The sequence below is a fragment of the Pseudophryne corroboree genome, chromosome 1, assembly GCF_028390025.1.
Source record: "Pseudophryne corroboree isolate aPseCor3 chromosome 1, aPseCor3.hap2, whole genome shotgun sequence".
Lineage (NCBI taxonomy): Eukaryota > Metazoa > Chordata > Amphibia > Anura > Myobatrachidae > Pseudophryne > Pseudophryne corroboree.
The window spans coordinates 1,132,601,443-1,132,617,316 of NC_086444.1; the positions used below are offsets into that span (position 1 = coordinate 1,132,601,443).

Here is a 15,874-nt window from a genome sequence, read left to right on the forward strand (position 1 = left end):
TGCGCTTTACAATTAGAACAACAGTAATAGAACAAAACTGAGTAAAAACAGACAGACACAGAGGTAGGAAGGCCCTTTTTGCAAGCTTACAATCTATAGGGAAATAGGCATTGATACACAAGTATAGATGCTACCTATTGGATAATGGTCCACCAGATTGCTAGGTTCTTAATGGGTTGTATGATATGATCACCCCGCAATGTTGGCCAAGTGTCAGGAGGGTGTGAGAGTAAAGAAAGACAAGATATGTGATGTTATGTGTACTGTACAGAGAGGATGTAATTGGATAGGGAAGCACTGAAGGTTATGCGGGTGGGTCTGGAATTTTGTAGGCTTGTCTGAAGAGGTGAGTGTTCAGGGAACGCTAAAAGGTTTGGAGACTAGAGGTGAGTCTTATTGTGTGTTGGAGGGCATTCCACAGAGTGGGTGAACCCCGGTTAAGTCCTGTAATTTTGAGTGTGAACAAGTAATGCGTGTGGATGAGAGATGCAGATCTTGTGCAGAGCGGAGAGGTGTGGAGATATTTTGAGATGAGTGAAGAGATGTACTGTATGTTGGTGCAATTTGCTTAATAGCCTTGTATGTAAGTAAAAGTATTTTATATTTAATACGGTAGAATACCGGTAACCAATGGAGGGGCTGACAGAGCGCATCTGCAGAGGATGAACGTCTAGCGAGGAAGATTAGCCTCACAGCTGCATTCAAAATGGATTGTAGTGGTAAGAGCCTATGGTGGTCATTCCGAGTTGATCGCTCGCCAGCAGTTTTTAGCAGCCGTGCAAATGCTATGCCACCTCCCACTGGGAGTGTATTTTAGCTTAGCAGAAGTGCGAACGAAGGGATCGCAGAGCGGCTTCAAAATAATTTTGTGCAGTTTCAGAGTAGCTTCAAACCTACTCAGCACTTGCGATCGCTTCAGACCATTCAGTTCCTGATTTGACGTCACAAACACGCCCTGCGTTCGTCCGGCCATGCCTGCGTTTTTCCTGCCACGCCTGCGTTTTTCCGAACACTCCCTGAAAACGGTCCGTTGACACCCAGAAACGCCCTTTTCCTGTCAATCACTCTGCGGCAGCCTGTGTGACTGAAAAGCATCGCTAGACCCTGTGTAAAACTACATAGTTCGTTGTAATAGTACGCCGCGTGTGCGCATTGCGCCGCATGCGTAGAAGTGCCGTTTTTTTGCCTCATCGTTGCACATGGAACGAATGCAGCTAGCGAACAACTCTGAATGACCACCTATGTTTGGGAAGACCGATCAGGAGACTATTGCAATAATCAATGCGGGAGATAATGAGAGCATGGATTAGAGTTTTTGCTGTGTCTTGTGCAAGATATGGTCATAGTTTGGATGTTTCTTAGATGTATGTATGTATCATGATCTTGAGACAGATTGAATGTGGGGAGCAAAGGACAGTTCAGAGTCAATAATGACACCTAGGCAGCGAGCTTGTTGGGTAGGGATGATTGTCAAGTTTTCAACAGTGATAGAGATATCAGGTTGGTAACTACTATTGGCCGGTAGAAATATAATTAATTCTGTTTTGGAAATATTAAGTTTGAGGTGGCGAGATGACATCCAAGATGAAATGGCAGAAAGGCATTCAGTAACACGGCCCAATATAGATGGTGACAAATCAGGGGAGGATAGGTAGATTGGAGTATCATCTCCGTACAGATGATACTGAAATCCAAAAGAGTTGATTAGTTTGCCAAGAGATGTGGTATAGATAGAGAAAAGCAGAGGACCTAAGAGCCTGGAACATGTCAGATAGGAGCTGATTGACTGGTACTTTACCTCTCTCCACTTTATCACTCTACAAGGCTTAGTACCTCTCCCCCTGCGTATTATTACCTCATTTGTTAATCTGTCTTGAGTGCTTAATGGCAGAATCAAATTGTAATTAAGCCGCACACATGCTGAAGCCAAATAAATGGATCACCTGGGAGCTCGTTAGCGTGGTCGGCAGGTGGGTGATCATAGACGCAATGAAATGATCTGATCAATGTTGAGCAGGTTATTGGGCCACAATGTGATATCGGGCTGATATTGCCATTATCGCTGGTGATATTGATGTGCGTGACTATTATTAGTTATGCTATGGAAAGTGTCACGTAGGTGACCATACAACTTAACTCTGGTATTTTATGTGGAAATGTGATGGTGATAAGAGTATTCTATTCCACACCATTTATACACAGGCCGCAGGTGCAGTAACTAATGGGTTATAGCCTTTGTGGTTGCCCCCTTTTGTGACCTGTGACCGATGCGTCCCAGAGCCAATGAAAATGCAGCATATTGCTTTGTAATGCTATTTCTTGGTAGGTCGTATTAACATCCAGATTACAGCAATATCCACCCATGCTCCGTTTATCTAGGAATCACAAATGAAAATGAGAGCGAAGTGAGGAAGCTTTCCACAGAAACGGATTTGGAGAGGGCTGTGAGGAAGGCGGCGCTAGTCATGTACTGGAGAATGAACCCGAAGAAGAAGCAGCAGCTTTCCGTGTCTGAGCTACTGGAGAACGTCGGACACATCAATGCTGAAGGTTGGTGAGATGTAATAACCGTGTAGTATTTATAATCTTCCACCCTCAGGAGAGACCCACATCTGTCTGTGCATTTTACTCACCAAGTAGTGGCTTTAGGTGAAAGCGGATTATCCAGCAATGCAGTCACCATGCTACCCGTTCCTGTGCTTCTGTTGTTGCTGCTGCGCTTCTGCCAGGTCCTAGAGCTGCTGTCAGTCACCATTATTACAGGCTGGTGGCACTCTATTTCTGTCCTCCTCCAGACTCCTGCAGCCAATCAAAAATCAGAGCTGAACAGTGCTCACAGTTCCATTCCAGAGTACCAGAGGGGGCAGTACTATTCCTAATGGCTACGCTGTCTGGGCATTGATTGGTCAGCGGGCATGTGGCACATATTTTTACATCCGGTTCTTTATAGCAGATGACCATTTAATGCCCAATAACTGAACATTATAAACAAATAGTGGAAGAGGCGACCAATCAATCTCTGGGCCTGATTTAGACATTTGTGCTAATACATTTGCAGCAGCTTAATGTGTACTGTACGCAGCTAATGTGTGAAATTAAAGAGCAGATGCAGCATCCGTCGCAGATCATTAATTCATTGGAGTTGGGAGAAGACCTATCATTGCGCAGCATGGCCGCAGGAAGTAAGACGCTGGAGCCCTTTCTAATGCATCGCCGTTAAGCACTAAAACACGCCCTGCAAACAGTCTGCATTTGAGTCAGTTCGGGAACCACTGATGTAGTCAGATAGCTGATGGTCCCAGAATATCCCAGTACGCAGTAATCATTGTTTATTAAAAGTTAGTTACATAACGCTGGTATATTCCCTGCGCTTTCATGAATTACTTTGTGTTTCAGATGGGGAGCAACAGCCTGGCCCGATCCCAAAGTCTGCTCAGAAGGAGCGCCGGGTACTGGAGCGTTTGGTCAGCAGTGAAGGTGAGCAGGGGGCTCTGTGATTCTCATACCGTCTAGCACATGCAGCTTTGTGGTGGTGGGGGGTGGTTAGGCCGATTTCATAAATATTGATATTGGCGTTCTAAGATTTTACCCTGCACATTATTCTGCTCTTTTGTTTTATTTTTTTTATGTTGTACAGCTAAAAGTTTCATTGCCGTGGATGATTTTGTGGAGATCGCCAAAAAATATGCAAAAGGGATTGTACCGTCCAACTTGTTCCTGCTTGATGATGAGGATGATGAGTTTGCTGGGAAGGGCCCGGAGGAGCTGCCTCTTCAACAAAAGGTAACACGGGGGTAGCAGTAGTCTTTAGGATGGTAACAATGGTATGTTCTGTGAGTAGGCGGGATGAGGAGAATCAAAGTAATATGTACACTTAGCCTATGATACAGATGTGCCCTCATACACCTAAATGTTCCCTGGCTGTCGCTCACTTTGCCAGTCTCTTTTTTTTTTTCTGATAATGGGCGGGATGTACTAATGTACATCGCCGCCCTGCACCACGATGCTGATCGCATATGTACTAACATATGCGATCAGCATTGCGGAGGACAGCTCTTCCGATAAGAGCTGTCCTCCGTGATGCGCAGCGGCAGCCTGACTTCCGGGATTCGGCCCCAGGAGTCAGTCTGCGCATGCGCGGGGTGACGGGGGCGGCCGCAGGGCATGCTGGGAGGGATCCGATCGGATCCCTCACACAGCGCCGCGGAGAGAAGCCCATAGGCTTCTATGGACGTACGCTGGCGTACCCCGCCGCGGCGCTTTCCTGCCGGCCGGGGGTTAGTACATCAGGAAAATGCGGTAAACAGGGAGTTTACCGCATTTTCTGCGTAGTACATCCCGCCCAATGTGTCTACATGACAACATGGAGACTGTGCTGAATAATTTGATATGACACTTGTACAGTATATTGTGTGTGACTATGTCTGTATATGGAGCACAATGGAACTCGGGGGTCTATTTACTAAACCTTGGATAGAGAGACAGTGGATGAGGTAAAGTACCAGCCAATCAGCTCCTAACTGCCATGTCACAGGCTGGGTTTGAAAAATGACAGGAGCTGGTTGGCTGGTACTTTTATCTCCATCCACTTTATCGTCATCCAAGGCTTAGTAAATAGACTCTTTGGTATGGAAAAAAGCTGCAGCTGCTAGATTGTATAGCACTTGGTTCACAGAGAGAGACTCGGCTGCACACACATATATACACGTGTCATATATTGACTTAATCAGCACAGACTTGTCATGCGTCCTAGTTGCATTGAATTTAGGGCAAATAAGATTAAAAAAAGACGTTTGTCGCTAGCAGAGCCTCACAGGACCTGGTGGGCCAGGAGGGGCTGTTTGGTGCGACTGCAGCAAAGTTTTATGAGGACATATCTGTATGTCTGTAAAACTGAAATTTTTTACCTGGTTTACACCGGACCAGTGTTGGGTATTGTGTGACTCCCCTGCTGTAGTTATACAGAGATTTCCATAAGGCCCGGGTGAGGCGCCTTCTGCTTTTGTTTCAAGAAGTAGACTAAGTTGTTGCATTTATGGGATTATTAATAATGCGTAAGATACATTGGCCAAAATCAATTGAGCCCTAATAATTTTTATGTGAGGGACCTGTTATGCTTTGGTGTTAGATTAATTTCCCACTCTGCTGCCTATCCTCATATTTCTTTCTCCCCCAGATTATGAAGTATCCACTGCACGCCATCATGGAACTAAAAGAGTTCCTCATAGACATGGGGTCAAAGGCCGGGATGCACTGGCTGTCTACCATTATACCTACACACCACATCAACGCACTCATCTTTTTCTTCATCATCAGTAACCTTACCATAGAGTTTTTTGCCTTTTTCATCCCTCTGGTCATATTCTACTTGTCCTTCATCTCCATGGTCATTTGCACCCTGAAAGTTTTCCAGGACAGCAAAGCCTGGGAGAACTTCCGCGCACTGACAGACCTGCTGCTTCGATTTGAGCCGAACCTGGATGTTGAACAAGCAGAAGTGAATTTCGGGTGGAACCATCTAGAACCATATCTCTACTTCCTGATCTCTGTCTTTTTCGTCATCTTTTCATTCCCCATATCAGACAGACACTGGATTCCCTGCTCGGAGCTGGCCATTATCTCCGTCTTCTTCACAGTTACCAGCTATCTGAGCCTGAGTACGAGTGCTGAACCGTACACCCGGAGAGCTTTAATAACAGAAGTGGCTGCTGGAGCACTCACCTTTTTGAATTTGCTGCCGGATTCTGTGCCATATGTTGGATTACTTAGCAAAACATTCTTTACCTTACCAGTTGGTCATTTTATTGAGTTCCACATCAGCATCCCTTGCATACTCTTCATATACTTATTTTACCTTTTCTTCAGGATGGCACAGCTGCGGGGTTTCAAGGGCGTATACTGCTATCTGATACCGTACCTGGTGTGCTTTATGTGGTGCGAGCTTTCTGTTGTCATTCTTCGTGAATCTACCACCATAGGCCTTATCCGTGCTTCTATTGGCTATTTCCTCTTTCTCTTCGCCCTTCCCGTACTCTTAGTCGGCATTGCTGTCATGTGTGTCGTCCATTTCATAAAGTGGTTTCTGTGTTTAGAGCTGACCAAGATTGTGGTGACCCTTGTCTTGTGTACGGTTCCACTGGTTCTCCGTTGGTGGTCCAAAGCCAACTACTCATTGGTCGAAATGGTCAAGACGATCACTAAAAGCTCCATAGTGAAGCTGATACTGGTGTGGATCACAGCCATCGTCATGTTCTGCTGGATATACGTCTACCGTTCAGAAGGAATGAAGGTTTATAACTCCACGCTGACTTGGCAGCAGTATAGCTTTTTGTGTGGCCCTAGGTCATGGAAAGAGACCAACATGGCAAGGACCCAGATCTTATGTAGCCATTTGGAAGGTCACAGGGTGACTTGGACAGGGAGGTTCAAATACGTCCGAATCACGGACATTGACAACAGTGCTGAATCTGCTGTGAACATGCTACCCCTCCTTATCGGAGACTGGATGAGATGCTTGTACGGAGAGGTGTACCCAGCTTGCGATCCACAGAATGTCACCATAGAAGAAGAAGAACTTTGTCGCCTCAAGTTCCTTTCAAAGCATACCTGCCACATGAAGAAGTTTGACAGGTATAAGTTTGAGATATCAGTTGGTATGCCCCTAAACGGCAAAAATGGAAACAGGACGCTGGAAGAAGATGACGCCACTAAAGATATAGTGCTGAAAGCGAGCAATGAGTTCAAAACTGTGCTGCTGAGCTTGCGGCAGGGGAGCATGATAGAATTCAGCACCATACTGGAGGGCCGTCTAGGGAGCAAGTGGCCGGTCTTTGAACTGAAAGCCATTAGCTGCTTAAATTGCATGGCCAAGCTTACTCCAGCTTCCAGACACGTCAAGATAGAGGACGACTGGAGGCGCAGTGTCCACACGGCCTTTAAATTCGCCTTTGACTTTTTCTTTTCTCCCTTCCTCTCTGCTGTATGAAAACGTCCATATAGGAACTGTTAACTGTAATTACGTCAGTATGCTAAACGCCAAAGTGAGTTTTCCTCTTAGAGCTTAGTACTACTTGCACTTTGTCACTTGTGTATGTGTGTATTGGAAGAGTGCTAACTGATATTTGTCATTAAGTTACACGTCAGAAACATGTAATTGTGCACATGTTGTATTTTGTTTACATAGACATGACACTTTCTTGAGCGCCATATTGCGCCTTTTTTGTTTTTAGTTGTTCACAAAATCAACCAAAACTGCTTCATGTAGGGGGAATTGTTCCAAGCCTTCTAAAGAGGACCAGTGGAGGTGTTGATCTTTGTAACCAATCAGCTTCTAGCTATCATTTATCAAGTGCAGTCTATAAAATGATAGCTGGAAGCTGTTTGGCTGCAATGAGTAACTCCGCCACATATCCTGTTTAGAGGGGTTGATATATCTCCTTGGTGGTATGCCTGCAAACCTAAGATAATGTCTTTCATATTGACTTTTATAGCTACTACTTTTGATGCCTCTTATCTCAACTATGTAATGACTTCTGGCTTGCGCTCCTACAGCTTAAAGGAGAACCCAACCTAACATTTTTTGAAAGCCTTATGTATGCATTCACATTTATAGAGATGGGAAAACTCTTCAATACATTCATAACGGTAGGAACTGCTTACACTGTCCATTGGCCTGATATATGGCGGCGTGAAGCCACTGGCTGAACACAGAGATGGTTAATATTGTTCTGAGGTATAGAACGAATACACCCTGCAGGTTGGTGGCTCCAGACCTGCCATAGAGAGAGTACCAGACTCTTTTGTAATAATCCGAGTAAGACGGACAAACAGCACAACAGTAGTTAGGGCAGAGGTTCTCAAACTCGGTCCTCGGGGGCACACACAGTGCATGTTTTGCAGGTAACCCAGCAGGTGCACATGTGTATTAATTACTCACTGACACATTTTAAAAGGTCCACAGGTGGAGCTAAGTATTTCACTTGTGATTCTGTGAGGAGACCTGCAAAACATGCACTGTGTGGGCCCCCGAGGACCGAGTTTGAGAACCTCTGAGTTAGGGGATAAAGGCTTTTTACTGAAATAATCGTTTTGGTTGGAGTTCTCCTTTAACACTGCAAAGGTATGAGTTAACTATTAGGGGCTTTCTGTATACAGTAGTTGCAACATACTCATGAACATAACAGCACAGTATTATTATTTCTGTTTAATAAACCACTAACCCTAAATCACAGAGTTCTACAATATAACAAATAATCTGGTGATATTCACAAATGTGAATGTTAAGTGTATGTCCGCACTGACATATTGTCTCTACCCTTGTTGGCTAATATATGTATTATGGACATCTCTTATACCAGCATTGCTACTTGTGTTTACAGTGAATGAATCTAAACATTTTACACTTGCATATCATATCTGCGACGTTCTTGTGCAGACGGCCTCTTACCGGGCTGTGGGAGCTCTTGTCCTACCATAGCAGACGGCCTGACTTACATGCTTGTTACACACATTAATAAAGAGTGCGTTTTCCGTGTGTTACTACTTGTGCACATGTACACTTTACAGGTTGGTTATTCTTAACAGTTTAATGAGGTTTAGGGCTAAACGGAGATGTCTCTACAGGCAGACGCACACTGGAGAATATCATAGATTTTGTGTAATCGAAGCTCTTTGCATTTCTCTATCGTCCTAGTGGATGCTGGGGTTCCTGAAAGGACCATGGGGAATAGCGGCTCCGCAGGAGACAGGGCACAAAAAGTAAAGCTTTTTCCGATCAGGTGGTGTGCACTGGCTCCTCCCCCTATGACCCTCCTCCAGACTCCAGTTAGATTTTTGTGCCCGGACGAGAAGGGTGCAATCTAGGTGGCTCTCCTAAAGAGCTGCTTAGAAAAAGTTTAGCTAGGTTTTTTATTTTACAGTGATTCCTGCTGGCAACAAGATCACTGCAGCGAGGGACTGAGGGGAGAAGGAGTCAACTCACCTGCGTGCAGGATGGATTGGCTTCTTGGCTACTGGACATCAAGCTCCAGAGGGACGATCACGGGTACAGCCTGGATGGTCACCGGAGCCACGCCGCCGGCCCCCTTGCAGATGCTGAAGACAGAAGAGGTCCAGAATCGGCGGCTGAAGACTCCTGCAGTCTTCAAAAGGTAGCGCACAGCACTGCAGCTGTGCGCCATTTTCCTCTCAGCACACTTCACACGGCAGTCACTGAGGGTGCAGGGCGCTGGGAGGGGGGCGCCCTGGGAGGCAAAATGATTACCTATAAAGGCTAAAAATACCTCACATATAGCCCTAGAGGCTATATGGAGATATTTAACCCCTGCCTGATTTCTCTAAATAGCGGGAGACGAGCCCGCCAGAAAAGGGGCGGGGCCTATCTCCTCAGCACACGGCGCCATTTCCTCTCACAGCTCCGCTGGTCAGGACGGCTCCCAAGTCTCTCCCCTGCACTGCACTACAGAAACAGGGTAAAACAGAGAGGGGGGGGCACATTTATGGCGATAATTGATATAACAAAGCAGCTATAAGGGAGCTATAAGGCTATCCCTGATATATATATAGCGCTTTTGGTGTGTGCTGGCAAACTCTCCCTCTGTCTCCCCAAAGGGCTAGTGGGTCCTGTCTTCGTTAGGAGCATTCCCTGTGTGTCTGCTGTGTGTCGGTACGTGTGTGTCGACATGTATGAGGACGATATTGGTGTGGAGGCGGAGCAATTGCCAAATATGAGGATGTCACCCCCTAGGGAGTCGACACCGGAATGGATGCCTTTATTTATGGAACTACGGGATAGTGTCAACACGCTAAAGCAGTCGTTTGACGACATGAGGCGGCCGGACAATCAATTAGTGCCTGTCCAGGCGACTCAAACACCGTCAGGGGCTGTGAAACGCCCTTTGCCTCAGTCGGTCGACACAGACCCAGACACAGGCGATGACTCCAGTGGTGACGGTGACGAATCAACCGTATTTTCCAGTAGGGCCACACGTTATATGATTTTGGCAATGAAGGAGGCGTTACATTTAGCTGATACTACAGGTACCACTAAACAGGGTATTATGTGGGGTATGAAAAAACTACCTATAGTTTTTCCTGAATCAGAAGAATTAAATGACGTGTGTAATGAAGCGTGGGTTGCCCCTGATAAAAAACTGATAATTTCAAAGAAATTATTGGCATTATACCCTTTCCCGCCAGAGGTTAGGGAGCGCTGGGAAACACCTCCTAGGGTGGACAAGGCGCTAACACGCTTATCTAAACAAGTGGCGTTACCCTCTCCTGAGACGGCCGCACTTAAAGATCCATCAGATAGGAGGATGGAAAATATCCAAAAAAGTATATACACACATGCAGGTGTTATACTACGACCAGCTGTAGCGACTGCCTGGATGGGCAGTGCTGGGGTAGTTTGGTCAGAGTCCCTGATTGAAAATATTGATACCCTGGACAGGGACAATATTTTACTGTCGTTAGAACAAATAAAGGATGCATTTCTTTATATGCGTGATGCACAGAGGGATATCTGCACACTGGCATCACGGGTAAGTGCTATGTCCATTTCGGCCAGAAGAGCTTTATGGACGCGACAGTGGACAGGCGATGCGGATTCAAAACGGCATATGGAAGTTTTGCCGTATAAAGGGGAGGAGTTATTTGGAGTCGGTCTATCAGATTTGGTGGCCACGGCTACAGCCGGGAAATCCACCTTTCTACCTCAAGTCACTCCCCCACAGAAAAAGGCACCGACTTTTCAACCGCAGCCCTTTCGTTCCTTTAAAAATAAGAGAGCAAAGGGCTATTCATATCTGCCACGAGGCAAAGGTCGAGGGAAGAGACAGCAACACGCAGCTCCTTCCCAGGAACAGAAGCCCTCCCCGGCTTCTACAAAAGCCTCAGCATGACGCTGGGGCTCCTCAAGCGGACTCGGGGATGGTGGGCGGTCGTCTCAAAAATTACAGCGCGCAGTGGGCTCACTCGCAGGTAGATCCCTGGATCCTGCAGATAATATCTCAAGGGTACAGGTTGGAATTAGAGACGGATCCACCTCGCCGTTTCCTGAAGTCTGCTTTACCAACGTCCCCCTCCGAAAGGGAGACGGTTTTGGAAGCCATTCACAAGCTGTACTCTCAGCAGGTGATAGTCAAGGTACCTCTTCTACAACAAGGGAAGGGGTATTATTCCACTCTTTTTGTGGTACCGAAGCCGGATGGCTCGGTAAGGCCTATTCTAAATCTGAAGTCCTTGAACCTGTACATAAAGAAGTTCAAGTTCAAAATGGAGTCACTCAGAGCAGTGATAGCGAACCTGGAAGAGGGGGACTTTATGGTATCCTTGGACATCAAGGATGCGTATCTCCACGTTCCAATTTACCCCTCACACCAGGGGTACCTCAGGTTCGTTGTACAAAACTGTCACTATCAGTTTCAGACGCTGCCGTTCGGATTGTCCACGGCACCTCGGATCTTTACAAAGGTAATGGCCGAGATGATGATTCTTCTTCGAAGAAAAGGCGTATTAATTATCCCATACTTGGATGATCTCCTAATAAGGGCGAGGTCCAGAGAACAGCTAGAGATGGGATTAGCACTGTCTCAAGAAGTGCTAAAACAGCACGGGTGGATTCTGAATATTCCAAAATCCCAGTTAATGCCGACAACTCGTCTGCTGTTCCTAGGGATGATTCTGGACACGGTTCAGAAAAAGGTTTTTCTCCCGGAGGAAAAAGCCAAGGAGTTATCCGAGCTTGTCAGGAACCTCCTAAAACCAGGAAAGGTGTCTGTACATCAATGCACAAGAGTCCTGGGAAAAATGGTGGCTTCTTACGAAGCAATTCCATTCGGCAGATTCCACGCAAGAATTTTCCAAAGGGATCTGTTGGACAAATGGTCAGGGTCGCATCTTCAGATGCACCTACGGATAACCCTGTCTCCAAGGACAAGGGTGTCTCTTCTGTGGTGGTTGCAGAGTCCTCATCTATTGGAGGGCCGCAGATTCGGCATACAGGATTGGATCCTGGTGACCACGGACGCCAGCCTGAGAGGCTGGGGAGCAGTCACACAAGGAAGAAACTTCCAGGGAGTATGGACGAGCCTGGAAACGTCTCTTCACATAAACATTCTGGAACTAAGAGCAATATACAATGCTCTAAGCCAGGCAGAACCTCTGCTTCAGGGAAAACCGGTGTTGATCCAGTCGGACAACATCACGGCAGTCGCCCATGTGAACAGACAGGGCGGCACAAGAAGCAGGAGTGCAATGGCAGAAGCTGCAAGGATTCTTCGCTGGGCAGAGAATCATGTGATAGCGCTATCAGCAGTGTTCATCCCGGGAGTGGACAACTGGGAAGCAGACTTCCTCAGCAGACACGATCTTCACCCGGGAGAGTGGGGACTTCATCCAGAAGTCTTCCACATGCTGGTAACCCGTTGGGAAAGACCAATGGTGGACATGATGGCGTCTCGCCTCAACAAAAAACTGGACAGGTATTGCGCCAGGTCAAGAGATCCGCAGGCAATAGCTGTGGACGCGCTGGTAACGCCTTGGGTGTACCAGTCGGTGTATGTGTTTCCTCCTCTGCCTCTCATACCAAAAGTATTGAGAATTATACGGCAAAGAGGCGTAAGAACGATACTAGTGGTTCCGGATTGGCCAAGAAGGACTTGGTACCCGGAACTTCAAGAGATGATCACGGAAGATCCGTGGCCTCTACCTCTAAGGAGGGACTTGCTTCAGCAGGGTCCCTGTCTGTTTCAAGACTTACCGCGGCTGCGTTTGACGGCATGGCGGTTGAACGCCGGATCCTAATGGAAAAAGGCATGCCGGAAGAAGTCATTCCTACTTTGATTAAAGCAAGGAAAGAAGTAACCGTGCAACATTATCACCGAATTTGGCGAAAATATGTTGCGTGGTGCGAAGATCGGAGTGCTCCGACGGAGGAATTTCAACTGGGTCGATTCCTACATTTCCTGCAATCAGGATTGTCTATGGGTCTCAAATTGGGATCTATTAAGGTTCAAATTTCGGCCCTGTCGATTTTCTTTCAAAAAGAATTGGCTTCAGTCCCTGAAGTCCAGACCTTTGTTAAGGGAGTGCTGCATATACAGCCTCCTGTGGTGCCTCCAGTGGCACCGTGGGATCTCAATGTAGTTTTGGATTTTCTAAAATCTCATTGGTTTGAACCACTAAATAAGGTGGATTTGAAATATCTCACTTGGAAAGTGACCATGCTTCTAGCCCTGGCTTCTGCCAGGAGAGTGTCAGAATTGGCAGCTTTATCTTACAAAAGCCCATATCTGATTTTCCATTCGGACAGGGCAGAACTGCGGACTCGTCCGCATTTTCTCCCTAAGGTGGTGTCAGCATTTCATCTGAACCAGCCTATTGTAGTGCCTGCGGCTACAAGTGACTTGGAGGACTCCAAGTTACTGGACGTTGTCAGAGCATTAAAAATATATATTGCAAGAACAGCTGGAGTCAGAAAATCTGACTCGTTGTTTATATTGTATGCACCCAACAAGATGGGTGCTCCTGCGTCTAAGCAGACGATTGCTCGTTGGATCTGTAGCACAATCCAACTGGCACATTCTGTGGCAGGCCTGCCACAGCCTAAATCTGTAAAGGCCTACTCCACAAGGAAGGTGGGCTCATCTTGGGCGGCTGCCCGAGGGGTCTCGGCATTACAACTTTGCCGAGCAGCTACGTGGTCAAGGGAGAACACGTTTGTAAAATTTTACAAATTTGATACTCTGGCTAAGGAGGACCTGGAGTTCTCTCATTCGGTGCTGCAGAGTCATCCGCACTCTCCCGCCCGTTTGGGAGCTTTGGTATAATCCCCATGGTCCTTTCAGGAACCCCAGCATCCACTAGGACGATAGAGAAAATAAGATTTTACTTACCGATAAATCTATTTCTCGGAGTCCGTAGTGGATGCTGGGCGCCCATCCCAAGTGCGGATTATCTGCATAAATTGTACATAGTTATTGTTAACTTATTCGGGTTATTGTTGTAGGAAGCCATCTTTCAGAGGCTCCGCTGTTATCATACTGTTAACTGGGTTTAGATCACAAGTTGTACGGTGTGATTGGTGTGGCTGGTATGAGTCTTACCCGGGATTCAAAATCCTCCCTTATTGTGTACGCTCGTCCGGGCACAGTACCTAACTGGAGTCTGGAGGAGGGTCATAGGGGGAGGAGCCAGTGCACACCACCTGATCGGAAAAAGCTTTACTTTTTGTGCCCTGTCTCCTGCGGAGCCGCTATTCCCCATGGTCCTTTCAGGAACCCCAGCATCCACTACGGACTCCGAGAAATAGATTTATCGGTAAGTAAAATCTTATTTTTTTTCCCCCTCCTGTTAAGCGAGCCTTTAAAAACCTAAGGCCCAGATTTATCAAGCCTTGGAGAGTGATGAATTGCACAGTGATAAAGTACCAGCCAATCAGCTCCTAACTGCCATGTTACAGGCTGGGTTTGAAAAATGACTGGAGCTGATTGGTTGGTACTTTATCCCGATGCAATTTATCACTCTCCAAGGCTTGATAAATCTGGGCCTAATTGTTTTCTTGTATAGCTGCATCCTTGCAAGAATAGTAAAGTGAAACTGGGGTTACTAAGTAGAGGTTAATGATTGAGAATAATCAACGACCCTTCCCAGTTGCTTTCCAAAATCCTCCTGTCAATTACGGTTTGTAATAGGTTTCCAGTCATGAAATAAGTTTCTTGTAATCATGATTCTTCTCGATGCTCTTAATGCCATATTACGCTTCTATTTGAACGCATAACGCTATTAAATCAACAGGAAATGTGCCTAGAGGCTGTGGTTTAAGTGCCTTATTAAGAAAAGGGGATTTAATAACCGGGTGCAGTGTGCGCACATCTGCTGTAACCCGTAGCAACCAACCTGAGTCTAGCCACCACTTTCTCGTGCAGGTTAGAAAATGAAGGCTAAAGTCTGGTCGCCAAGGGTTACAGCCCATTGACCTCAACATCTGTGCTTCTATTTTGCTAAGAATTACCTTTTTATAGGAACTATGACAAAGAATAAGTTAATAATGTTATGACACTGGGTGCTCACTGCTGTGTTTATTTCCAAGATGTTTAAGTTGTACAGTACAAGATAACTAAAACATGGTCTAACATTAAAGGAATTTGTAGAATAGCATAATTTCTTTTGTAAAGTGAGACATGTAGAACATATAATGGCTTTTCCGGAAAGTTTACACTGCGAGGTCAATCTGGAGTACATGATGCCTGAATGAATGCAGCCATTTTGTGGGCTTCTGTGGAGTCACGAGTTTAGACCACAAAATGGCTGCCTCCGCTGTGCCTATGATACAGTTGTGTTGGTGGTATATTATTTTAGTCTGTTACCTGCACTTATCCATGGGAATGATGTAAACCTGCCACTTAACAGTAGAAAACTAACATCACCTCTGTATATAGCCTATATAAGTACACTATTGTAATAGACATTGTGTGAATTTCAGTTAAATGATGCCTTATATTATATATTAAACTCTCCTCTTCATGTACATCGGTTTCCTATGCCATTATTCTATACGGTAGTTGGTGCCATCTGTTTGTTCTAAGCTAAGAAATTATTAAAACAGCTGAGTCTGGGTCTAAAAATATGTAAACACTGTGGGGTAAATTTACTAAGATGGGAGTTCTATTTAAGATGTGATGTTGCACATAGCAACCAATCAGATTCCAAGTATTATCTTCAAGAAGGTGCTAGATAAATGAGAATTAGAATGTGATTGGTTGCTATTAAATAGAACTCCCATCTTCGTAAATTTACCCCTGTAACTGTTTTGCCCTCTTCATTTATTTCTTCAAGCTAGTGGTAAACAAAATCCTCTGGAGCCTATAGAGCC

At 45.8% G+C, this 15,874-nt stretch overlaps 1 protein-coding gene across 3 annotated transcripts in view; it reads left to right on the forward strand.

The window, feature by feature from the left end:
• Positions 1 to 8,742, forward strand: part of WFS1 (wolframin ER transmembrane glycoprotein) — a 62,342-nt gene extending 53,600 nt beyond the window's left edge. For 2 of the 3 annotated variants that reach the window (XM_063923588.1, XM_063923578.1), the window contains exons 5-8: positions 2,380 to 2,550; positions 3,397 to 3,477; positions 3,638 to 3,783; positions 5,177 to 8,741. In XM_063923588.1, coding sequence (XP_063779658.1) covers positions 2,380 to 2,550; positions 3,397 to 3,477; positions 3,638 to 3,783; positions 5,177 to 6,985 — 2,207 coding nt within the window. In that variant the 3' untranslated portion in view covers positions 6,986 to 8,741. Of the gene's footprint in view, positions 1 to 2,379; positions 2,551 to 3,396; positions 3,478 to 3,637; positions 3,784 to 5,176 lie in introns of all 3 variants that reach the window. The other variant, XM_063923597.1, reaches the window with a different exon arrangement.
• Positions 8,743 to 15,874: the final 7,132 nt, after the last annotated feature.